At 33.3% G+C, this 25,854-nt stretch overlaps 1 protein-coding gene across 2 annotated transcripts in view; it reads left to right on the top strand.

Moving 5' to 3' along the window:
- LOC123531188 (uncharacterized) overlaps positions 1–22,888 on the top strand; it is a 59,171-nt gene extending 36,283 nt beyond the window's left edge. For both annotated transcript variants that reach the window (XM_053517909.1, XM_053517910.1), the window contains 2 exons: positions 4,213–5,841; positions 9,755–22,888. In XM_053517909.1, coding sequence (XP_053373884.1) covers positions 4,213–5,841; positions 9,755–9,847 — 1,722 coding nt within the window. In that variant the 3' untranslated portion in view covers positions 9,848–22,888. The remainder of the gene's footprint in view (positions 1–4,212; positions 5,842–9,754) is intronic.
- Positions 22,889–25,854: the final 2,966 nt, after the last annotated feature.

Raw genomic sequence — 25,854 nt, 5'->3', positions numbered from 1 at the left:
TGTATGTAGCAGAAATAAAATAATTTCAAACCTGTGTAGATATGAATTGTCACAGAATTAGTTATTTAGCTACATGACTTGTGTTAGATTTTTAACAGATAGAAGCTCTTAATTGAAGCTTTGTTCTTTAATTAGTAAAAAAAACAACACATTTTTGTGCAGAAGTATTTCTTATTTCTGTATACACCCTTAAGTGAATAGCCAGGTATATTAAAAAAGTAAACTTTTAAATATATGAATTTCAAAAGAATGTCTGAAAAATTGATTTTTACAGTTGCACACCTCAAATGATATGTCAGCTTCTTTCCACATTTAGAAGATGATTCTGTGTGATTTAGAAACTTATTATCTACCGGTATATAAACAACTCATTTTTAGTCATTAACATTAATTCTGTAATAACTAAGTCTGTTAGTTACACAGTAGAAATGTGATAAAAATGGAAGGATAGCCTTATGATATACATACACTTAATAATACTGGTTTATTAGTTTGGATATTTTATACCAGTTTCTGTCTTCTTCTTTTTTTTTAAAAATAAATCATGATGTTCTTCAGGGGCATGCCTCCTTAACCTATGGTTTGTATTTCCCGTATATTCAGTTTGAATTAAATTTGTGGTTTGATGTGAAAAAAAGTCACCTTGCATTCTGTTGATTAAACAGCATTTTAATGTTTAAATTTAACTTCATGCCGGGTCTTTTACAAAGTTTTGACACCAAAGAAAGCCCTTTTTAATATGTTATAAAAGTCATTTAATTTCATGGGCAAATAATTTAGTGGTTTTGGTCAAAGTGATTATTTCACAGGGATACTAACTCTTGGATCTCACCGTTTGCAAGTAATATGAAAAGGGACTATTTTTTGTTTATTTTGATTTAATTTTGCAGATTTAAATGCAACCATGAAATCCAGGAAAATTGGTACTCCTCAAATATTAATGATATCACAGAAGTTAACAAGTTTTCAAAAAAACCAAAACTGAAAAGTTAGTTTGCATTTTTATATACTGGTCATCCCATGTACATAAAGAGGTGGTACATTATTTAAAACACTGAACAAATCTTGCAAGATTTGAAATAGAACTATGTAATTTTAGTTGATGCCTGCCTGTGAAAACGCTGATATGTAAAAAAAAGTTTCAGATTAGTAGTTGATAAGGCCAAGTTTCGTGCTTATTAAACTTTATAAGTGCTGCTCATGCCAGGAGTGAATGATATCTTATTTCTGAATCTTGAAAAACAATTTATTAATTACGTTTCCTACCTTCCTTTGCCCGCAAAAACGTTACATGGAGAAAATGACAGCATTGAAGAGTTTTACATGTTCATGATCTTCCAGTATAATTTAGATGTCAAAACTGATATTTCTTCACAGATGTTCGGAGCAATAAACCCTGGTTACATTTTCCCAGAAATTTTAGTTATGTTTTAATGGTCATAAATATAAATTTGATATTTATTTTAATGCCTGATAATTCCATGTTTTTCGCAGGGAACAGTTTTCAGTTCGAATATTCTAGTTTAATGTACGTTATTAAGAATAAAGTGGATTTATTTATCGGGTTTATTTTCGTGAAATGAGGAAAGATGCTAGAAAAAAATCCTTTCTTCGCAATAAAGACATATTTACTGTAAAATTGGATCATAGATTATTGAGAGAAATGTGATAGAAAAATACTAAAGTCAAGTTTCATTGTGACTAAAAAAGTTTCCAATAGGGTTTAATGTAAATTTGCTTAGCGTAGAAAATTTAAGATTTGAGTTCATTAGAAAATGAAACTTGGAAGGCAGTGAATTTGAAAAAAATACATTTAAATTGATATCAGAAATATCATTGAAAACTTTCTTACTTTTTAACTTCTCATAACAAGGTGTTAAACGAATTCTTCAAGCAAATACCTACTCATCCCTCCTCTTTGCCCATCCTAACACCTCGCCTATTCTCCCATGCATCTTTATGAGAAAATACATCTGTCCATTTAAGAAATTTGGCATTTTTCTTCCTAGGACAACAGAACTATTTAATGTATGATTTAAATGTGTAACATCTTTTTGGTATACTTTTACTCAACCCTTAGGTATAAGTTCCTTTGAATTTATTCAGTCTGCATCTTCACTTTGCACCACAACACTACATGTTTTTGCTTCATCTGCAGTTATTGTGTATAGTACAGAAAACAGATAACATTTAAAGTTACCCTAACAAAAACTTATACACTAGCTGTTCCTGCCCTTTTTCAATGTTATAATTAAAGGTTTTTAGCAAAAAAAAAACACAACAAATTATCTCAGAATGATCTCTTTTTTCTTCAGTTTTATTTTGTTAGTTTGGTCTCTAACATGCACTGAATGCATGTACATTTTTCCAGTCATCATCCACAAAGAATATTTCAAAAGTGATTGTGCTTGCAATACTTGAGTGCTCATCTAAATCAGCGTACTTAATTATATCAGTTTAGTTAGCTAGTTTTACTTCTTCATTTATTGCTCTGTGTGAAATAATAATACTTATCATATGCCTTTCAGTGAATTTTTGACATATTAAGAGTTACATATATCTAGTTATTTCACAGTGAAAAAAATATGATGGTGCAAACCAACAAAATGTGTACAATCCCATTAAAGACTACTTGAAAACAACATAAAAGAAAAAGATGATAGGTTGGTCGTTAAAAATCTAAAAAAAAAATTCACATGTGAACACCAATTTCTAACATAATAACTTTTAGCTAAGCCAGTAATGAAAGTAATGCATCTGATGTTCACTAGGTGGAAGATATTTTGAACTTACACTAAAACAAATGAAATATCTTCTATACCTTTGTTGTCAAACTGTGAATGTACGAGGTTTGCATTCCAGCAGTTCCATTACATTTCCCTACAAAGCAGTTGGTTAGTGGTAGTCTACAGACTTTGGTTTGAAGTTCTAGCAAAAAATATTACAATACCCAACTATGTGTTTGCTTTCCCAGATCAGAGATTGCAATCAAACAAGATTTTACTTTACTATACAATGGGTAATTTTCATCTTTGATAGTTACAAGTGTTGATATAAAGGCAAAACTTGCAATAAAATCCACTTTTATTTGCTTTAAAGAGCTTCTGTAGTCTCCCTCATGTGAAGACTCTAAGGAACTTGTTCTACGATTTGAAGATAACATAAAGAGAAAATCTGAAAAAACTAATGTTTTAGTTGATTATTTCATCGCAACTACATAATGTAGATATTAAACCATTTCTCCCATGCTTGGTAACTTTGAAGTTTGTAGATATAATTCTGTGTTCTATAAGTAAATCTCCTCATTTAGACACAATTTGCCTTTTATTGTTAGCCAGAGGATTAAAATATCTCCCCACAGCAGACAGTTCAAAGAGAGAAAACATGGAATGTTTACTGACATTTCTATTAAACAGTTAAATGGTGATAGAGGAACAAAGGAAACTTCCAGACAAAAGAGAATACCATATTCAGACAGTTCTTGTTTTATACCACTAATCATATTGAGCTTTGATCTGTTACAGGATAATCAGTCAGTTTGTACTTGGTTTGTTAATGGAAATAATCCTAAAATAAAGCCGAGATTGTTATAGATATGTTTCCAAATTTCAACAACCTCATAATTTAATTCCCTGCAGTAGGAACAGTCATAAGCATTAAATACAATGAAATTGTTCGCTGGTGCACTCAAACTTCATGTGGGCCTTCGTTGTGTTACTAATAATATTTTCCATATTTGATCATGCGAGACCTTGGATAACTCCTGTACTTTGCTGATTCCCTTGCAACCTGTAGCAGTTGTTGTTTTGCTGTAAATTACTGAAGTATTCATTTTGGCATGCTTTAATTTTAGTTACTTTTTACTGCTTTAACTTCTGAAAACTTTAGCAATCTCTGAATGGTGATGTTATGAAAAAACATTCTGGAGACCTGGGTCTCCAAGGACAACTGTTTGGACATGTCTTCAAACCGAGTTGTGCTTTGGTCTCTCAGTGCTGTCATTGCATGGTGTGCTTTGTGATCTTTCAATGAGTAGAGTCTGGCTTAGTTTCGCTGAGTTTTTCGCATTAGTTGCTTTTTTATAGCACAGTTTATTCAGTTTGGTAAATTTCAGTGTAAGTTAGCTTCTACACTGGGAACACACAAAATACTGGTTTTATACCACATAAAATGCCATTATTCAAATTTGTAACATTTGATTTTCATTTACAGACAAAAGATGAAAGATGGGAGTCCTTACAGGTCAAAACACAGATTTTCCATGATGTCATGCAGGATAATCCACACCAGGAGAAAACTAGACCATCACCAGACAAGGATACCCATGTTACAACATTGACCAATACCCAGAATTCCCTAGACAGTATGCAACTTCCTGTTTGTTTGACTGGTTCAGGTTCTACAAGTTCAACAAGTCCCTCTGGCAGCACTGATATTAAGAACCAACCTAACGGTGGAGATCCATGTTCAAAAGCAGATAATTCTTCTGTGAGTCACCCGACAACTTTTACGCAGTTGGAAACTGACTCATTGCTGGTGAGTCAACCAGAAGTAGGCCAACACTATAGTAATGTCTTGGCAAACAAAACGCAAGATGAATTCCTGCAAAAGCAAATTCAGTTGTTCAAGGAAAAGAAACGTCAACTTGCTCAGCTTCAGATGCAGATCCAAGAACAACTGTATAAGGGATCAGATCCGGGACTTGTCCTGTTGGATCATGAAGTGGATAATGGTGGACTTGCACAGAACAAGACATCAGAACAAACTGAAAATAGAAATAAGTGCAGTGGCAGTGAAGATATCTTAACAGAACAAGTTAGACTTGATAATCAACATTTTAGTAGAAATTTGAATATTTGTAACCAGGATTTTAAATATACAGGCGACAGTTCTACTCAGGGAATCAATGTTTGCCGTCAAGTGAATTTGGATTTGAACTCAAACGTGACTAGTACTGAAAACACAAATAAAAATTCGCTCACTGAGTCCATTAAAGAGACACAGTCATCTCTATACACACATAGTTCTGGTACTGTCTCTGGAACACAAAAAGAAACACAAGTTTTCTGCACACCAACACAGCAGAAACTAGAGTTTGGTCTTGAAGATGATATTACTCCATACATTCTTAAAACTAAGTCCCACCCTAAAGAAACAGTTGGAAATGGTGCATCTGATAAGAGAGAACAGGACTTTGATGAAGTTCAGTCAAGTGTAAGAAGTTCTGAGGCGAAAAAGACTGAACCAGTCAGTGTTCCATTATGGACACCACTTGCAATGAAAACAGTTGCTAAGCAACAGACTGTTGACAACGTTAGTGAGGAGAAGCCGTCTGCTGAGACTGCTGCCAGTTTTAAATATACAGGTGTTGAAACTGTCAACAGCGAAACCAAACCAAAGACTGACATTTTTGCCAAAAGTGAAATTGACACAAGTGTGATAAGTTGTGAGAATAGTGTAAATAGATCTGGGCTGGTCCCAAAAACATCTATCAGTAAGTACGAAACAGAGTCAGATTCTTTGACAGAACAATGTCCAAAGACCCCACCAAACAAGAAATCAGCATTTCGTAGTGTAGGCAGTACAAGTTTAACCCCTGTTGTGGGTTCACTGTCCCTTAGAGCTAATACAGAGACAAAGCGTGAGACAGGGAGAATGCATCCGACAGAATTGCTTCACAACAGTGTCCTACGAGCAGCCAATGAGCGTTATTTAGAGGCGTTACTTGATGATGAGGTAGCTCTGTTTATGTGTCGGCTGGCCCCCGGCAGTGCGGGAGGAAAGGGAAGGGATTTCTGTCATGATCCAGTCGCCAAAATACTCCTCAGGGGTGATGACATGGTTAGTATCATTTTTAATTCTTACCCTGCTAAATTTCTAAAATGATCTTGTCCATCTTTCATTAACTGTTGAAAGGGGGTGCTTACCAAAAAGGTACTGACTGAATAGCGAGTAGTGCAGGCTGATCATGATCTACACTGGTCGCAAAGGCAGAATCAATCGTGTCCAGCATAATAAGGGTTAAGAATAAAAATTATATTCTTTGACCCTTTTGTGTAAGTATTTGTGCTGTAGCTTTTACATATATATTTGTGATAAACTTGAACAGTATGTCCTTCAGTCACAAGCAGACCCCTATATAGCTTTATTATGAAGCAAGCTTTCAGTCAATACTTGGCAGAAATAATTCATACCTCCACAGGTCATCAAGCAGAAGGTATACATGTGGGTAATGACATATTTTGAATGTAGCATAGTTAATAGCTCCTTGCTAATGTTGTATAAATTAGAAAACTCAACAAAATTTGTGTTAATATAGATTTACTGATTGTTTGGAATCATTGAGCATTTATATGCGTGGCTGGTGATCCAGCTCTATAGCTGTGTTTTGGGTGCTTTGTGCTTCCGGTAAATCTACCCTTACCTTTTATCTTTTTTTGGCAAAGTTAGCTTAAGTACAAAATTTAATGTGCTTGTTATTTGTAAAATGTACATGTCACCTGCTTAAAGCTACTCACCCAAAGTTGGGGTGAAATTTTTCATAATGTTCATTTATACCAAGTTTAGCATAGAGCGTATATATGAAAATGAAAAATGATGAAGTGAGTGAAAATAAGAAATGAATTTTGGTAAAAATGAAAGAAAACTAAATTTTCTTCATTATTTCAAAAGTGTTGGAACGGTTTACTACCTTCTGCACAATACTTTTGGTTTTTTTATGCCCCCAGCATCTACCTATGTGGGAGGCATATAGTGATTGTCCTGTCCCTCCGTTCGTTCGTTCGTCCGTCCATTCGTCCATCCGTACAAGGTTAACCAAATGGGACCGTTTCGTCTAGCATCAATACCCCTTACTAGAATGACTTGATACTAATGCAGATGTAACCTGTGACCATTCCTCATCTTCAAACATCACCTGACCTCAGTTTGACCTTCACCTCGTTTTGGACTTAGGTGCAAAATCTATTGACAAGGATGCCACTGGGGGCATCAATCGTTTATTGAACGCAGCTTCTTGTATAAGAATATCTTGCAAAAATCATGCCAGTAAGCTAGTACCACTAGTTACTTTCACAGTACACACTTTTTATGGGTCTAAAATGTGTGGGTTTGTTGCTTTTAAAAAAAGATTGGACTTCTCCTGAAAAGTAAAAAAATGGGAAAATTACAAAAAAAAAAAAAAAACAGAGTAGTTAAAGGTCTTGTTTTGTATGTAAATGTCAAAACAAGTATATGAATGAAATAAAAAAATTACAGATATATTTTTCCAGCCCACGATTGTGTATTTTAAGAACTTTGTATAGACAGACTTATGAAATTACGCATATCCTTTTCAGGACTTATATTTTTAACATTTAAAATATTTTATAAGACATTAAATGAACTTTACTCTGGCTTCTATCCTATTTATTAATTTCATTTATGGGTATGCACTCGGTTGTCAGAAACTTTAATATGAAGTTTGTGTAGACTAGTCCACTGACCTCAGTGATTTTTTTTTGTCCATCAGGAAGGCTGGCGGGGTCCTTTGGGAGCAGAATTGCACATTGTTTTGCCAGAAAAAGGGAAATCATTTTCCAAAGGATTTGAATAGGGTTTGATATGGCAAGGGTTTTTTTTAACAGGAGGGGAAGGGGCCTAGGCCTGTGATTTGGTGGGGGTGGGGGTGAAAATAGCTCATTATTTGGGCAAAGGGGAATAAAAAAACCTGATGTAAAGTCAATTTTAGGGGAAAACTGCATGATTTGAAAGAAATTTTCTGAGGGGAAATGGCCTGTCAACAGGCCCCTATTATAGAAGGGGGGAAAAAAAAACATGTATGGTTATGAAATCCAACACTTATTAAATATATTCGCAACATTTATCCGGATGCCCATTTATCAAGAGAACAAAAGTTTACCTGATATTTTGAAGTAGAAACAAACTAGTGCTTAGTAACCATAAGCAAAACAAGAACTTTCATTTGAATACATCATTTATTTGATGTCAATACAATAATAACCTTTAAGTACGCTATTTCTTATTTAAAACATATTACATTATTCAGCTTTGAGCTTTCAGAACTGTTTATACTGGGAAAAAAAAAAAAGATAAGAACAGGGTTACAAAAATAGGCTGACAAATGAAAAAGTCAGTGAATTTTGGCAGATTTCACATCCAGGGTTCCAAATAATTGTTTGGGAATGATTCTTTAGACTTACATTCTGATGACAATTCTGGCCAAAATTTATTGAAATAAATCACAGTGTTTGAGTTTGAGATGAATTTTTATCAAAATAGGGGGAAAATACAGACTTTTTAAAGGTCCATTACTAAGGGAAAGTGAGTTGGCAATATTTTTCATAGCCAGTGCATAGACTTCTGCAAGACACTAAATAATGAAGATTGGCAGGTCAAAATTTACAGAAGGTCTTTGGAACTCAAAGAAATGTATGTGTATTATGTTGAAATTTCAATGAATCGACAGAATGACCCCCCAGGTCTTTTTAACTTTCTTCATACTTCATAGAAAAATAATTGTACATATACTGCGATTTATTTCGAATTTCTACATACCAACTTTCATTTTCCAATAAAATGAAATAGTTTCTGTGCTTTTTAAAAGAAATTAAAATGTTCACTTTCCTTAGTATTGGACCTTTAAGGAGTGGAATGTAGGCAAATTTCGGCTCAAAACTGGCCGCGAAAAAAAACCCCGAAATGTTGGTCAGATGTTATTGGAATAAAGGATAGACAAAAATGAAGTTATTTGTTGATATACTATTCGTCTGTAGAGTGGAATATATCTTAGTAGAGTTTTACGGGTGAATTCTTTAGTTACTAATTGTTGAAAGACAAGTACAAAATGTTTAGTGATTTGTCTCGTGTTACATATATACATTTGTATATCATTGTCATGTTTCTTTAAAATAAGGTGTTTGAATTGTATATGTTTGCTGAGTGTTAAAGGTACCATAATATCATAAGGCTATTTATGTCAAGTATACAAAAGTAATTTAAACTAAAAAAAGAGTACATACATCTAAATAATTCAGTTTCATGGGGCCCGGCATGGAATTTTGTAGTTTTAGCCAAAACGGCTATTTCCCTGGGGATATGAATTTGTAGATTTCAATGTTTAATGATTACATAAATGGGAAAATTATTTGTTCATTAGGATGAAATTACATAGGAAAATTATTTGTTCATTACATTTAAAGTACATAAATGGGAAAATTGTTCATCAGGATTAAAGTACATAAATGGGAAAAGTGTTTATTCATTGGGATTAAATTACATAAATTGGAAAACTATTTGTTCATTGGGATTAAATTACATATATGGGAAAAATATTTGTTCATTGGGATTAAATTACATATATGGGAAAAATATTTATTCATTGGGATTAAATTACATAAATGGGAAAATGTTTATTCATTGGAATTAAATTACATAAATCGGAAAAATGTTTATTCATTGGGATTAAATTACATGAACGGGAAAATGTCTATTTATTTGGATTAAATTACATAAATGGGGAAAAAATATTTATAAATTGGGATTAAATTACATGAATGGGAAAGATGTTTATTCATTGGGATTAAATTATATATAAATGGGAAAAATATTTGTTCAATGGGATTAAATTACGTGAATTGACACAACCACAAAATCCATGAAAATTGGACGGCCATGAATATAAATGATTTCGCAGAATCTGATACCTCTTCCAGTAATTATTTTTATTTGATGTATAATTCATTTACATTTTCAGCACTTTATACCAATAGAAATGAGTCAAACCCAGCTGAGCAGTGTTCACATTGAGGGGTCAGCGTTTAGCAAGTATGCCATTAGGGCAACTTAGTTGCCCATACCCTGGAGCAGACAGTGAACATAGCTACATGTGATCCAATGTCAAGGTCATCAAAAGGGACACACACAGAGAAGAATTGAGATGTTCACCAAAATTTATCGTCACCATCATTGTATAAAATCTGTATTTGATGTTAACCATGTTCACCAAATATTTAATAATGACCATAACTTTTCATCCATAAGTCGGTCTAGTCTATAAGTCAGGTCATAGTATTTCAGTAAAGTATGCTTTTCCCATAAGTGGTATATTTTCAAATGCCATCATAAGTTTCAATAAAACCTACTGGGCTTGGGCACCAACTAATCCCTCGGGATTCTGCAGATGTTATAACACAAGTTTTGATATTTATCTCATTTCTTTTGTACAGTTTCGCAATTTTAATATTGTTTTGAATAGTTGGTGAACTTAGCATTGTTTTTTACGAAAGATTCAGTTTAATTTAGTGATCAATGAACTGTCAGGCTATAAAAAGTTATTGATTTATCATTGTTATGCTTTTGAAAAGAATTTTCTTTCACGCTGATCACAAAACGTAATGTTTAACTTCTTTCTTGCAACTAATTAGATTGAATTGAAAACAATTTCATAATATGCGGTTGTTTAATTTGTGGTGCATTTTAATTAAACACTGCACTTCAAAATTAATCTAATGTTAGGTAAACCCTAAAGTTTTTCATCCGATGAGCTCAAGTTTATGCATCTGTATTACTTAAACTGTTGAGAGGTATTCCAACTTCATTTTAAACCAGTTCTGGTTTGTTTGTCAAATATGCACTCCACCGTGTGCACAATATTTCATCTGCGTGTTACTTCCTACAAATTATTTTATGTCTGTCTATGGAGCATTGTGTGCCAATATTGTTTAGGAAATCCTCTCAGCTCATTAATTATTAAAGAACATATTAAATAGAATTTATTAGAAAGTCACATTAGAAATAATCACAGATTTTCGTGTGAATAATTTATTGGGAAAGGGACATGTAGCAACAAATTCAGGGCCTTTAATTTTCCTTACGCTATAGAAAAAAAGGCTGCAGTTTTAACTGATCCAAGGCAATTTTTGCCAACATTTTGAATTTTCTCTTACTGTTGAACCTTCTCCAGCAGCTACCTGCCTTAAGCAGTCAGTTACAAAATATACTCTCTTTTTTTAATTTCAACTTGCCTTAAACAGACAGATTGTGCCACTGCCTTGTCTAACTGCTAATACAGATTTTACTGCATAATGTTTTCTGCACAAAGCCCTGTAACATTAGAATTCGGCTAAAATTATGCCTAAACACGCATATACTGAATTTCTGTTATTAAGTGACAATTTCCTTCACTTCTGAACGGTTGAAATTTCTCAGTCTGCTATACCTAGCCTACATTATACTGATAAACAGCACACCTGCTATACCTTGCCTGCATTGCACTGATAAACAGCACATCTACTAAACCTAGCCTGCACTGTACTGATAAACATTACATCTGCTATACCTTGCCTACATTATACTGATAAACAGCACACCTGCTGTACTTGGCCTGCATAAACAGCACACCTGCTATGCCTAGCCTTCCTTGCACTGATAAACAGCACAGCTGCTATACCTAGCCTATATTGTACTGATAAACAGCACAGCTATTATACCTGACCTGCACTGTGCTGATAAACAGCATAATTACTATATCTAGCCTGCACTGTACTGATAAACAGCACATCTGCTCTACCTGGCCTGCATTGTATTGATAGACAGCACATCTGCTATACCTGGCCTACATTGTACTGATAAACTGCACAGCTGCTATACCTGACCTGCATTGTATTGATAAACAGCACAGCTGCTATACTTGTTCTACATTGTACTGATAAACAACATAGCTGTTATACCTAGCCTGCATTGTACTGATAAACAGCACAGCTGCTCTACCTGGCCTGCTTATACTGATAAACAGCACAGTCTGCTATACCTGGCCTGCATTGTATTGATAAATAGCACAGCTGCTGTACCTGGCCTGCATTGTACTGATAAACAGCATATCTGCTAAACCTGGCCTACATTGTACTGATAAACTGCACAGCTGCTATACCTGGCCTGCATTGTATTGATAAACAGCACATCTGCTATACTTGTTTTGCATTGTACTGATAAACAACATAGCTGTTATACCTAGCCTGCATTGTACTGATAAACAGCAGAGCTGCTCTACCTGGCCTGCATTATACTGATAAACAGCACAGTCTGCTATACCTGGCCTGCATTATACTGATAAAAGGCCTAACTGCTATATCTAACCTGATAAACAGCACATCTGGTTTACCTAGCTTGCATTGTACTGATAAACAGCACTGCAAAGTTCCATTTGAAGCAGGAAGAACGTACACTCAGTCAGAAACATTCATCAAAATTATGTTTTCACCATTAAATTGCTACATCTGCAGACAGAAACTTCCATTTTGAGCGTAAAGCTTTGCACTGAACAAGATGACAAAATAATCCTGACATGCAATTGCCAAAAACAAAAAGTCTGGAAGACGTCTAGAATTTCAAAGTACAGGTTTTAAGATTGCTATGCAGTCACTGAGAAAGAGAAGAATTGCAGATATTTCCGAGTGTAATGATGAGCGAGCAATTATTTTAGATTATGTAATGGTAGAAAAACATATTACCAGTGGGTTAATTGGAACATTTCAACACTAAGTGTCAGAAAAAACATTACCGGTGGGTTAATTGGAACATTCCAACACAAACTGGGCTTTGAAGTATAAAAATCAATTATCGGTATTGAATTTATTAGAAATATTAGGTAAAAACATGCAAAGAATGGTAATTACTGGTAAACAGGTTTAAGTGGGGTAAATACGAGGGTTGATCAAGAAGTTATGTCACCTGAGCCGTAAAAATGTAAAATGTGAAGAAAAGAAAATTTCATACCCGAATCCCTTCACCTTTTTGAAATATTTCAGCTGAAACTATCATAAAAATAATTGTCCTACTTTTTGAGATCTTGACATATATAGAAAGCATGATTTTTGTGAGGCATCGCTAGAGGACAGAAATTCTTGGCTTTAAAGTGATGCAAGTACTAACATATAAGCTAGTTTAAAGGCTCTCCAACCCCCCCACCACCTTCTCCACATATCCCACACTCGCTCACCCCTCCTATATTTACCAGAGAGAATAAAAGATTGTCATTTTAATTTACAGTTATATTCTCTTGGGGAAACAAAAATTTCAGATAAATCCCCTTAATGAATGCCCTCTCCCAAAATGCATAATGCAGTTTCATATTGGAATTTTGGGCTTCTTTTATTACTTCAGTGAGATACTTAAAACATAACTCACTGCCAAATAATTATTAATTTAGCTCCACTATTCAGAGAATAAGGATGCTATTCTACTCGCATCGGCGTGAGCTTTCTTGGTTGAAGTTTTTTGGCAACCTTTGTTTTTCTGTCATATCTTTGTTACTATTGCTTATATCTTACTGTAACTTCACATAAACATTGTCCAGCATACAAAGTATATGCAGGGGCTCGGCCCATTTTACCCAAGGTCAAGGTCACCAAGGTGTTATACTTGGAATTATTTTCATGTAAAAATTTTTCGAAAGCTTCGTTTATAGACATATCTTTGGTACTTTAAAAGAAATTAAAAATATTTCTTTATAATCATCATCTGCATGTGTGATTACAATCCTCATAACTCTAATTGTATTTTGACAGAATTATGCCCCTTTCATACTTAAAGGTTTTTGGCAATCTTCGCTTTTTGGATATAATTTTAACCTCTCTGAGTAGTACAGTCTTTTTATATCTAGGTGTATCTTCCTTTTAAAGTAGAGGTCTCTTATTGAGACATAAATTCATTTTACTGTCAAAACGCCAAATAGTGGAGTGCACTGTCTTATGGACAGCTCTTGATATTTTTAATTTTACATTTTTCTGCCATCCACTTCCCATCACCCCCACCCCCCTCGCAAAAAAAATGGGAGGGGGCACTTAGTAGTTGCCTTAGTTATAGCATTGTTTGGTCTGAATAGAATTTTATTAAACTTAATAGCCAAGAAACATAACTCTTAAATATTTGCATAATTTTGTTGATATAATAGATTTGAATTTGGAAATATCTTGGTCAAGCAAAAGTTTTTGTTGACTAGACTAGACCAGTAAATGCCGTGCATGTTGACATCTTGACATGAAAATACTTATCTGTGATTGGTCAGCTGTTCACGTTCAACACAATATAAATCCTGCCATACAGATTCTTGAAAACCGTTTTAAAATTTAGTAAATAAGTAATTGAGAGTCACGTTTTTTTATAGTGTTTGAAAGTGATTGTAGCCTGAGCAGAATCGATTTGAACAAAGAAAAAAAAAGTCCAGACAGTTTTTTCTTGCCAAGATTATGATGTATGAAAACTGTGATCATTATAGACTATGACCCAGGTCACAACACTGTCTACCTTACGCTATCTTTAACCCTTACCCTGCTAAATTTCTAAAATGGACTGGTCCATCATTCAATTATTCAATTTGGGCAGCATCACTTATTATTTAAAGGGATGTTCACTGAAAATTTACTGACTGAATAGCAAACAGTGCAGACCATGATCAGCCTGCACTGGTCGCAAAGGCAAAATAACTTGCCGCCAGCAGGTTAAGGGTTAAATTTAGTATTCTGTAGTTGAGAAAAATGTTAAATTTGAAATTTCTACTGACAAATGAAAATTTTTCTAACAGTGTGTCGTCATCATACTGTGTTTTGTCATTTAAGGAATAACATCATATTGTTTGACGGTAGTTGTTGCTGTGATGTGGTTCATATCTCCATTTACCTCATGTTTACCTCATGTATATTGTTGTAAGTGATTGGTATATTTATGTCATATTTCGTGACAACTGCTGTTTGATGTATAATATTTTTATTCCTTTTTCCGTGTTGTGATTTTGAAATGCAAGCCATCACACTTTGTAAAAACATATATACATGTATATTATGTATATAGTATTATTTGTTTCTTTCTTCCAGAAAGTTTGATGATGTGTGTCGTAAGTTCATAGATGTCAATCAGGGTAGAACAGGGGTGTCATTTAAAGTAATCAGTTTAAACTAAGACTTGAGAGATTAAATTTTCCACTTTGGATTTTTTTTTTTTTTTTATGTTTATTTTTAACTGGCTGTAATATTTGTGCATGTTTCAAGGATGTCACTGAAGTTTTCCAGAAATTCTCTTGTCCATTGTTATGATTAAGTTCCATCAAGATCAGTACATAATAAAGTTCTAACAAATAAAACTTCTCTCTTTTCTACATTTAAGTATAAGTAGATTGAAGAATTCCAGTTCTGTTCTACCCGACAGCATAATCTTGTTATATATATTTATTTATAGATAATTGCATGCATTTAGACCAAGCTAAGCTTTCAGAGGCAGGGTTATACAATTTACAGAGACCCAACATAGTTAATCAGTCAAACTGATTGCTATAGTTTATCTAGACTGAACTACTTTATGTTAAATTGTACTTAAAAATGCTAAACCTTAAAAATGCTGTTTAGCATGTTTTTTATTTAGAATCGTCAAATTTTCAGTTGACACTCATTTACACATTTAGAATTATATTGATGCGGGACCGTTATGGCCCGGTGGTTAAAACCGCTGACTGCGAATCACTTGCCCCCAATCATCGCTTTAAGGTTCAAAACCTGGCTGCGGAGGAAGAGTTCTTTCTGATGAGGAAGCTTGCATCTTGAGGGTTGAGCGCAATACTGCTGTATCTCCTGTTAAATAAAGAAGGAGTTGGCAGTTTTGCACTCAACCCTCGATCTGGCTTATGAAATAATGCCTGATTGGGCACCTGGGGTCGTTTTCTACTGCCTAAAAGCTGAAAAGTCACCCATTGATTAATAATTTTATGAGTGTGATGTTAAACCCAACTGGAACAAAAAAAGAATTATTCCAGGTAGTAGGGTTAGAAAAAGAGAATTAATTCCTGGTAGAACTATAGGTACTTGCTCATATATAAGTAACTGCTCTTAACTTTACCGAGATTAATATGTTAAGACAGCCACAGGTGTGAGTATAGATTTTTAGTTGTTCTCACTGGCAAAAACAGACATATAATGGACAGTTTTATCATATTTCATCCCTGGTCTGTCTGAAGATTTTATTTACAAATTTGATCATACACATTTTTTCTGAGCACCATTTGACAGAATATAACTTATATATAAGTATTCATTACCATTTTAGATAGTGTTTCAATATGGATGTATAATAAAGTATTTACAGAATAAGTATATACAAAATGTACATACAAAGTCAAGTATATAATTAGTGTATGAACATATATGTACATTCTATATTTAGATGTCGTGACTGTTACCTTACAAAGGTGAAACTTGTTAGCTTAGCTCAGGGTAATGTTGTATTTTTAACTTAAAACTGTACAGATGTTAATCATGAGTATTGAATGTATATGTATGAATAACTGATACTGTTTTATATGTAAGCAATTCAATGCAAGATTAGCTATTTACAACTGAATATATATGTCAGGCCATATTTTTTTTCTCATTTTATTTAAGGTAGCAGACCCATAATGAAATTTAGCAATTTCATTCTAATTAAGCAGTGGGTCTTTCTTCAGAAGTAAATGTATCTCCACAACATTCACATGGCTTTCTGTGAAAATCAGATAAGGCAAAAAATTGCATATGGAGAATACAAAATATGCCAATTATCATTATTGCTCCACTACCTTAATTTAAAGAATGGTCATGCAAGTATTAGAGAATTTTTTATGGAAATATGATGGTATTATTGTCTGTGGTATATTGTCTCTTGAATAGCTGAGAAAGGAACATTTTCAGACACCCAACTACAGTGCATAGATTATTTTTCAATCAGTGTTGATTTTTCTTGATGGTGCAAAATAACTGCTTTATATCTCTTTTATTCCGAAAAAATTTATAAATTAGTGAATTCATGAAATCTGTCTTTCTATGAGAAAAAAAGTTAAAAGGCACCAGAGAAAATAGGTATTTGGCATTTTCATGCAAAATACAGTTAAAACTCAGTTCCTCGAATTCAAAGAGATCGGGAGTTTTATTTTGAGATAACCAAAAATTCAGTTTTATATGACATTTGGTGCATGTGTCTTTTGGGACTGGACTTGAAAAAGTCTTCAAGATACCCAGAATTTTGAGATAAGTGAGTTCGAGATATAGAGTTTTAACTATATCTCACAGAATATTGCGAGATTTTGTGAAAAAATGACAATATGTGAAAAGTTCTATGAAAAACAAGAAGTATTTTCTTGTATAAGGATATTGTTTATTGTCTAAGAGCACGTGTTAAATGGTCTGTCATGAACAGAAGTATATCATTATGTAGTGGTTGTCATTGTTACAGAATGAAATACAATATACTGAAGGAACAGTCACATGATGATATTTTGCAGACACTTAACTACACCGAGGAATTTGTAAAGATAACAATTTTCAAAGAAATTTTCATAAGCAGTATCATTCAAGTTTTTATCTTATTTAAAAGATAACACCAAACTTAATGAATGCCTAAAAACCTGTTCAGCTGCCCAAAAGTCACATTATTTTTGATAATTATGCACAATTTTTTTTAAATTTTGTTTTCGGATGCATTGTAACCTCCATTAAATTTTTGCTCTTATTACAGGACTGTATAATATCAAACAAGTACAGCAGATCATTACCTCCGTGCCATATTGTTGTAACTGTGTATAAAACAAACAAGCAGATACAATGGTTTTACACTGATGTCAGAAATAACTGTTCAATCCACCTGTCCGTAACAGGGTTTTTAGTGACTTTCGGCTTCATTTTGCAGGTATAAACTATATATCATTCTAAAGGTCTCCAGGAGTGGTAATAGGATCTTTTTTACTTTTTAGCTCATCTGATTTTTTGAAAAAAAATGATGAGTTATTGTCATCACTTGAGCGGTTGTCGGCGTCGGCGTCGGCGTCTGCGTCGGCGTTGCCTGGTTAAGTTTTATGTTTAGGTCAGCTTTTCTCCTAAACTATCAAAGCTATTGCTTTGAAACTTGGAATACTTGTTCACCATCATAAGCTGACCCTGTATAGCAAGAAACATAACTCCATCTTGCTTTTTGCAAGATTTATGGCCCCTTTTGTACTTAGAAAATATCAGATTTCTTGGTTAAGTTTTATGTTTAGGTCAACTTTTCTTCTAAACTATCAAAGCTATTGCTTTGAAACTTGGAATACTTGTTTACCATCATAAGCAGACCCTGTACATCAAGAAACATAACTCCATCTTGCTTTTTGCAAGATTTATTGCCCCTTTTGGACTTAGAAAATCAGTTTTCTTGGTTAAGTTTTATGTTTAGGTCAGCTTTTATCCTAAACTATCAAAGCTATTGCTTTAAAACTTGCAACACTTGTTCACCATCATAAGTTGACCCTGTATAGCAAGAAACATAACTCCGTCCTGCTTTTTGCAAGATTTATGGCCCCTTTTGGACTTAGAAAATATCAGATTTCTTGGTTAAGTTTTATGTTTAGGTCAACTTTTTCTCTTAAACTATCAAAGCTATTGCTTTGAAACTTGCAACACTTTTTCACCATCATAAGCTGACCCTGTACAGCAAGCAACATAACTCCATCCAGCTTTTTGCAATAATTATTGCCCCTTTTGGACTTAGAAAATCATTTTCTTGGTTGAGTATTGTGTTTAAGTCAACTTTTCTCATAAACTATCAAAGCTATTGCTTTAAAACTTGCAACAGTTTTTCACCATCATAAGTGGACACTGTACATCAAGAAACATAACTCTATCCTGCTTTTTGCAAGAATGATGGCCCTTTTTAGACTTAGAAAATCATGGGTAGGACAATATTTCTATTACACAAAAAAAATCAGATGAGCGTCAGCACCCGCAAGGCGGTGCTCTTGTTATAATATCTTTTAAAAGTGTCAATTTTATGGCCAAAATGTATGGGTTTTTTTTTTTTCATTGTTAAAATCTGGCCAGAACATACTTTAGAAATTATTATTATTTGTTTTTTGTTTGTTTTTTTTTTTTATAGAAATTTTACAACTTTTTTGCATGAAAATGTTTCTATTACTCTAACTCGGATATCCAGAAGTGTCATACAAATCCATTCACAAATGAAGTCGTGAGAAATTTTTCTGTAAATGTCAGTGTCACATAATGACAAATGCGCTATCAACATTGTTTTTTCGCTGATCAAAACTAATGAAGATATTTTGAAAAACTTAAGAAAATCCTATTGTTACTCTGTAAGTTCATTGGAATGATATATAATTTCACTGGTATTGTATTATATTCAAAGAGAAATCATGGAAAAACCTTGTTATAAATGGAAAACAATAAGCAGATGTTCCCTTTACCAAATGTGTAATACATGTATGTACTGTAAAATTGGAACGAGCTGTCGTGATGTAATCGTGTACTCTGTATGATTGAGAACTTGCACTGAAGGCAAGTTATAATTCAGTTTTCTAAGATCTCATCATGATTATTATTCCAATACATGGTACCCTACATACAACTTTTCTCTGCACGTAGGAAATATGGTATATTGACAATGTATTGCTGCACACACAGTCCACCCTATATTTTTTCAAACTAATACTAATTAGGTTTTAAATCCACCCTTTTCCAGCTTACAGTAGTTCTAAATCCACCCTTTTCCAATATATGCTAATTTAAGTTCTAAATCCACCCTTTTCCAGTATACGCTAATTTATGGTCTAAATTATTAAGTTCTAAATCCACCCTTTTCCAGCATATGTTAATTAGGTTCTAAATCCACCCTTTTCCAGTGTATGCTTATGATAAAGTTCTAAATCCACCCTTTTCCAGTGTATGCTAATTATTAAGTTTTAAATCCACTCTTTTCCAGCGTATTTTGATTAGGTTCTAAATCCACCCTTTTCCAGCTTACACTAATTAGGCTCTCAATCCACCCTAATTAGGTTCTAAATCCACCCTTTTTCATTTCAGCCTGTCTTGATAGGATTCACACAGACCTTGAAAACACCTTGAAAATGACTAAAGCTCAGAAAAAAGAATAAACAGTACTGTTGTACAGATATTTTATATCTGATGTAATGTACACATTGTGGATGATTGCTGCAGTCAGTCACTAAACATTACAAATTTTTGACTTACTTTGATGTTTAATTCTTGACAAATTTGTAAACGAACCAAAGAAAAATTGTGAGATCAGTCCCCATTGAGGCAAAGGGTTTTCATGAGGATAGGACAGATTTAGAATGATTGTAAAGTCAGTTTGCTCTTCAATTTTGATCTTAATTGGGGGGAGGAGGAGTTGTCAGTTACTTGTGGAGAACAATTTAGTTTGATACGGAATTAAGGAGCGATGGTTGTAACAACAACTGTACATGACTGAAATATTGTTGAAAAGTGGTCAGAGGATACGTTACCTATTACCTCTAAAATTATCACCTAAGTGAATAATTTACCAAAGATACACAATATTAAAGATGCTGTTAGAATTCTTCGATTGCAAGAGAAATGTGTGTGTGTGTAGGGTACAGTGTATGAAGTAGAAAGTGTCATATAGTAGCAACATGATAGTTTGTCATTGTTTACACGTTGTGACCCTCACATCATACAGTGTAGTAAAATCCCATATTTACAGACAATGTGCATGTGTTACTGCGGTTTTCTTGTTGTTAAAATCAATTATTCCTATATAGTCTGTGTCAACTTTATTCATTGACATTGTAGACAATAGTCTATTTCAACTTTGTTCATTGATAATGCAGAAAATTATTGTCTGTTTCAACTTTGTTCATCGGTGATGCGGAAAATTATACCCTGTTTTAACTTTGTTCATTGGTGATGCAGAAAATTATAGTCTGTTTCCACTTTGTTCTTGGTGATGCAGAAAATCATAGTCAGTTTCAACCTTGTTCTTTGGTGATGCAGAAAATCATAGTCTGTTTCAACTTTGTTCTTTGGTGATACAGAAAGTTATTGTCTGTTTCAACTTTGTCCATTGGTGATGCAGAAAATTATACTCTGTTTTAACATTGTTCATTGATAGTGTTCATAGCTATAAAGTCTGTATTATTTTTGTTCACCATTCTTGGACTCATTATAACTATTTAAATCATTTCATTCCATAAATTACCATAGTTGTTTATGCAGTTTAGTTAAGACCAGGGATGTCAATATTTGGTTATTTTGATACTCGGTTAACCGGTTAAATCATCTAAATGGTTAACCAAATGAAATATGCATTATCTTTCTACTTTGACACTACTTAAACTGTATGTTTATTCAAACCTCATTATTAATTAGCGAGCTGATTATTTTTATGAAATTTTACTCTTTGATAAATTTAAAGACAAAATAATGATTAACTTGTTACTGTTTTTTCGCTAACCGGTAATCAGACTTATTGACTGTTAACCAGTTACCCATTGACATCCCTAGAAAATGCCCAGCTGACTACCTTAAAGGAGGTATTTTTACAATGTTTAAAGTTAGAAATTCAAAAATTAAGATAAAATTTTGGCAGGGTTTATTCGTGTTTAAGGTAATTTCTTTACAAGAGTCTCATCTTTGATAGATCATTTTAATATTGAAAAAAAAAAATCGTTCATTTAATTTACCACATATCTTGCACATATTTGTAAAGATGATATTTGTTTCACTTCACAGAAGCAGCGGCGTTGATTGGGTTGTAATAACATACCACTTTCATTAGTCGTAACATCATCATTAAATTTTGAGAAAGCAACCATATTCGTACATACCATTTACCATTTCTTAAAAAAATGTGTTTATGACATCGGGAAGAAATGTGCATGTTATATTTAGCACAGTTCGGTAGTAAGAAAACTACAAAGTCATGTTTTATCATCATCATTTATCAACTGGGTGATAAACTTTGTGATCATTTATGGAGTAACCAATTACAAACTCTGGTGTTTTATTGGTGCTTTTATGTTTTAAAAATCAACTATTAGACCTTATACATTGGACTGTTGTATTCTTCCTTTCAGCGATACGAAAGGAAGAATTTCTGGACGGAAGCAGATTGTATACTGCTTGTACATGTTTCTTTCTTCAATATTACATTGTTTATTCATTGACATTTTCCTGTAAAACAATTGGACAAGAAATGGAATTAAAATTATAATTTGAAAAAAAATTAAGTTACGTATAGGGTGCAATTTGCAGTAGACAATTATTTTTTATGATGAAATCAAATTTGTCATTATATTTTGTTTACGTTTAAGTTCTTTCAAGTTTTTGATTTTATCAGTGTTATTATGAAGTACTGGTATAATTAAAGAAATTTAGCAGAGAACTTTGTTATGGAAGACTGTTTATTTAAAAAAATGCGGAAAAAAAAATAAAATGACAATTTAATATACTGTACTCATAAAAAATTATGTTTGTAGTGGGCTTTTTATTTGCAGTTACTTTTTGCACGAGATTTTCCTTTACTTCGATGAGTACTGACAGAAATGGTCAGTGGACCAGTTTTACTGCCAGGAAACATTTCCTACACAACTATAATTTATTTATATGTTTATGATCAGTCTCTTCAATGCTTTTTACAATTTTGTAAAATTTATCATTTTCAGAGATTTAACCATGTGAGAAGTTATTTCCAGAGACAAGACATTTTCTTTTTTTACCAAATATTTCTTATAGAATTGTTGATTGGATGACTTAACCTTTACCCTGCTAAATTTCTAAAATGGACTGATCTGTCATTCAGTTTGGGCAGTACCATTTACTATTTGAAGGGACTGAATAGCAAACAGTGCAGACCAAGATCAGACTGCACAAAATTAATGTGCAGGCTGATCTTGGTCTACACTGGTCACAAAGACAGAATTACTTGCCGCCAGCAGGCTAAAGGTTAATTAAACTAATTATGTTATTTATAGACACTGAAATTATGACTTATGTTTGTTTTAACATAATTGAAAATTGATAATTCCTATATATCGGCATCTAATAAATACCATTTGCAATTAGATAATGTTGCTTTTTTTCTTTTCCGCCACGAGCACCATGTTTGCTGTCACAAATCTTGTCCACACTCTAAAGTCGAACATTTCTCATCGGATCTTCACCAAATTTGAACAGAATGTGTTTGACCATAAGTCCTCGGCCAAGTTCGATAACTAGCCAAAACGGCCCAGGCACTTCGGAATTATGGCCCTTGAATTACCGAAAAAGCGGCCTTTTTACTCTTGTCCGTGCTTAAAAGTCAAACAGTTCTCATCTGATCTTCACCAAACTTGAACCAAATGTTTTTGACCGTAACTCCTTGGCCAAGTTTATTAACTAGCCAAGTCGTCCGAGGCACTTCAGAATTATGGCCCTTGAAATACCCAAAATCAGGCTTTTTACTCTTCAAAGGTATATTTGTAGTGAGTAAACAGTATATAAAGACTGACTTACTATTTAGATGATTAGGCAGTTGTGGGAGACATGCGCTTTACTCAAAAGCAAGTCTAGTTGGAATATGAATTTATGGATTTTTTTACTTAAGACGGTAAAAGAATGGGAACTTTGCTTTTTCCCTGGGATTAAATTTGGTGGATTGACACAACTGTGTAATCCACAAAAAATAGTTCCTCACGAATATAAATTATTTCGCAGTATGGGGAAATTGTAAGTTACTTGTATTGATAAAAATCCTAGAACACTGATTGGTTAACTGAACTATAGTTAAAAAATAAGATTAGACCTACAGAGCAGAGCATGAATATTTTATTATCTCGGAAAAAAAAAGCAAAAAAGTTGTATCATCAATAACAGCATGTTTTGTACAGTCTTTCGGTCTGCTGTCAAGTCTTCGAATTATGTATATTGATTTTGTCTAGTCAGTCTATCCATCCATCCGTCTATCCCTAAGTTAGTCTTTTAAGTACTCCTCTGAAAACTGCAGATTAAAATTCAGCCAATGCTGTATCAAAGTTTAAGAAACCTAGTTTTGCTTACCTTCAACAATCGTTTTCTGGCTGTCCGAGTGATGTTTAGCGAGACTTGACAAAGTATGATATCATACCTAGTCACCCTGGTGACAGCGTTAAGCTTATTGCTGTACCTTCCATTTCTTTGTGAACTTTAGTTGCAGGTTTACCAAAGACTTGGAAATGTCATAGAAAAAGACTTTCTAGAAAAGGCATGGAATTTGAATACTGCCTGTTTTGTCAGGAAAATTGTCACAGCTGATAGACACTCAATAAGTTGTGTTACACTTCAGTACTGGTTCTTGTTTAATCAAGGATACAAATCTGAAGAAATGAGAGTAATACAGCAAACTGGTGACATGAAAGCAAATGGTGATAAGCATTCAAGATGCCTCAGTATGGAACACCTGTTTGCCATGCTAATTGCTAAATGCCAATTACTTAACAATAATTGTCTACAGAAGGTGGGTGCACCATGCTAATTTCCAAATGCTTAATTGTCAAATGATTAATGTTTATTGTTGATTGCAAAACACAAAACAATAAATGCCAAATGCTTTATTGCTAGGTGCTTATCCGAATAAAGCGCTGAATATATCAGTGGATAAATGTATCCTTTAGTCATTGGCCTTGGTTTAAACAGTTTAGAGTAAATATGTTTTGGTCCCATATTCCCTTGACCTGTAAAACGTGTTATTGCTTCAAGTCTACAGAATGCCAGTGTGCCATGCTAATTGCCAAAAGCTGAATGAAAACTAGTTAATGAAAAATAATGCTACTTGCCAAAATTTTAATGCTGAATGTCAAATGGTAATTGCCAAACAAGAAAATGCTAATTGTTAATTGAGAAATGCAAAACAATAAATGCCAAATGTTAATTGGTAAGTGCATATTAAAAAAAAGAGCTGCATATATCAGTGTATGAATGCATCCTTTAAATAGTCATTAGCCTTGGTTACATAACTTTGTCCCTATTATAACTTTCTTCTAAACGTTTTAAGAGTAAACAGTTTCGGTCCAATGTTCTTAAGGCCGTTAGAACATGTTATTGTTTCAGGTCAAACTGGTATATAATTATATATTATTTGTCTTCAATAATTAAAAATTATATTCATTAGGTTTAGTAATTGTCATTTAGCATAAAATGATTGACATTTAGCATTAAGTAATTAGCATTTAGCATTAAATATTTGGCAGTTAGCATGGGGCACCAGCCTTCCATTCATGTCAGACTGCAGAGCATTACACATTTTCAAATAATTTGCTATAATGCTAAATGCCAAATATTTAATGCTAAATGCCTATTACTTAATGTTAAATGCCAGTAACTTAAAGATAAATGCTTTATGCCAAATGTCAAATAGCAATACCTATTGCTAAATCTCTTAACCTAATGACTGTAACTTTTAATTATTTAAGAATATAATATTCTACCAGTCTGACTTATATTCTACAAGTCTGACTTGAAACAATAACAATGTCGTGTTCTACCGGCCACAAGAATATTGGACAGAAACCTGTTTACTCCAAAAATGATTAGAAAAAGTTTTTAATAGAGGCAAAAATATCTTACAAAAGCCAATGACTATTTAAAGGATGCATTCATACACTGATGTACCCGGCTCTTTTTTAATAAGCACTTACCAATAAGCATTTAGCATTAATTGTTTGCATTTCTCTATTACCAATTAGCATTTATTATTTGAAATTACCATTTGACAGTCAACATTTGACATTCAGCATTAACTATTTGTCATTTATCATTTGGCAATTAGCATGGCACTCCAGCCTTTAATAGTTTAAGAGATAGAGGTCATTTACTCATAAAGTTAATGAATTAGATGATTCGCATTTATCATTTGGCAATAAGCATTAGCTATTTTACATTTAATTTTGGCATTTATCATTAACTATATGACAATTGGCATTTGGTATGTATTATTTGGCATTAAATAATTAACATTTGATATTTGGAAATTAGCATTGCACACCTGCCTACCTGAATATATCAGTGGATAAAT

This window comes from Mercenaria mercenaria, chromosome 11 (genome assembly GCF_021730395.1).
Source record: "Mercenaria mercenaria strain notata chromosome 11, MADL_Memer_1, whole genome shotgun sequence".
In the NCBI taxonomy this organism is placed as follows: domain Eukaryota; kingdom Metazoa; phylum Mollusca; class Bivalvia; order Venerida; family Veneridae; genus Mercenaria; species Mercenaria mercenaria.
This window is presented reverse-complemented; position numbering and strand designations above follow the sequence as displayed.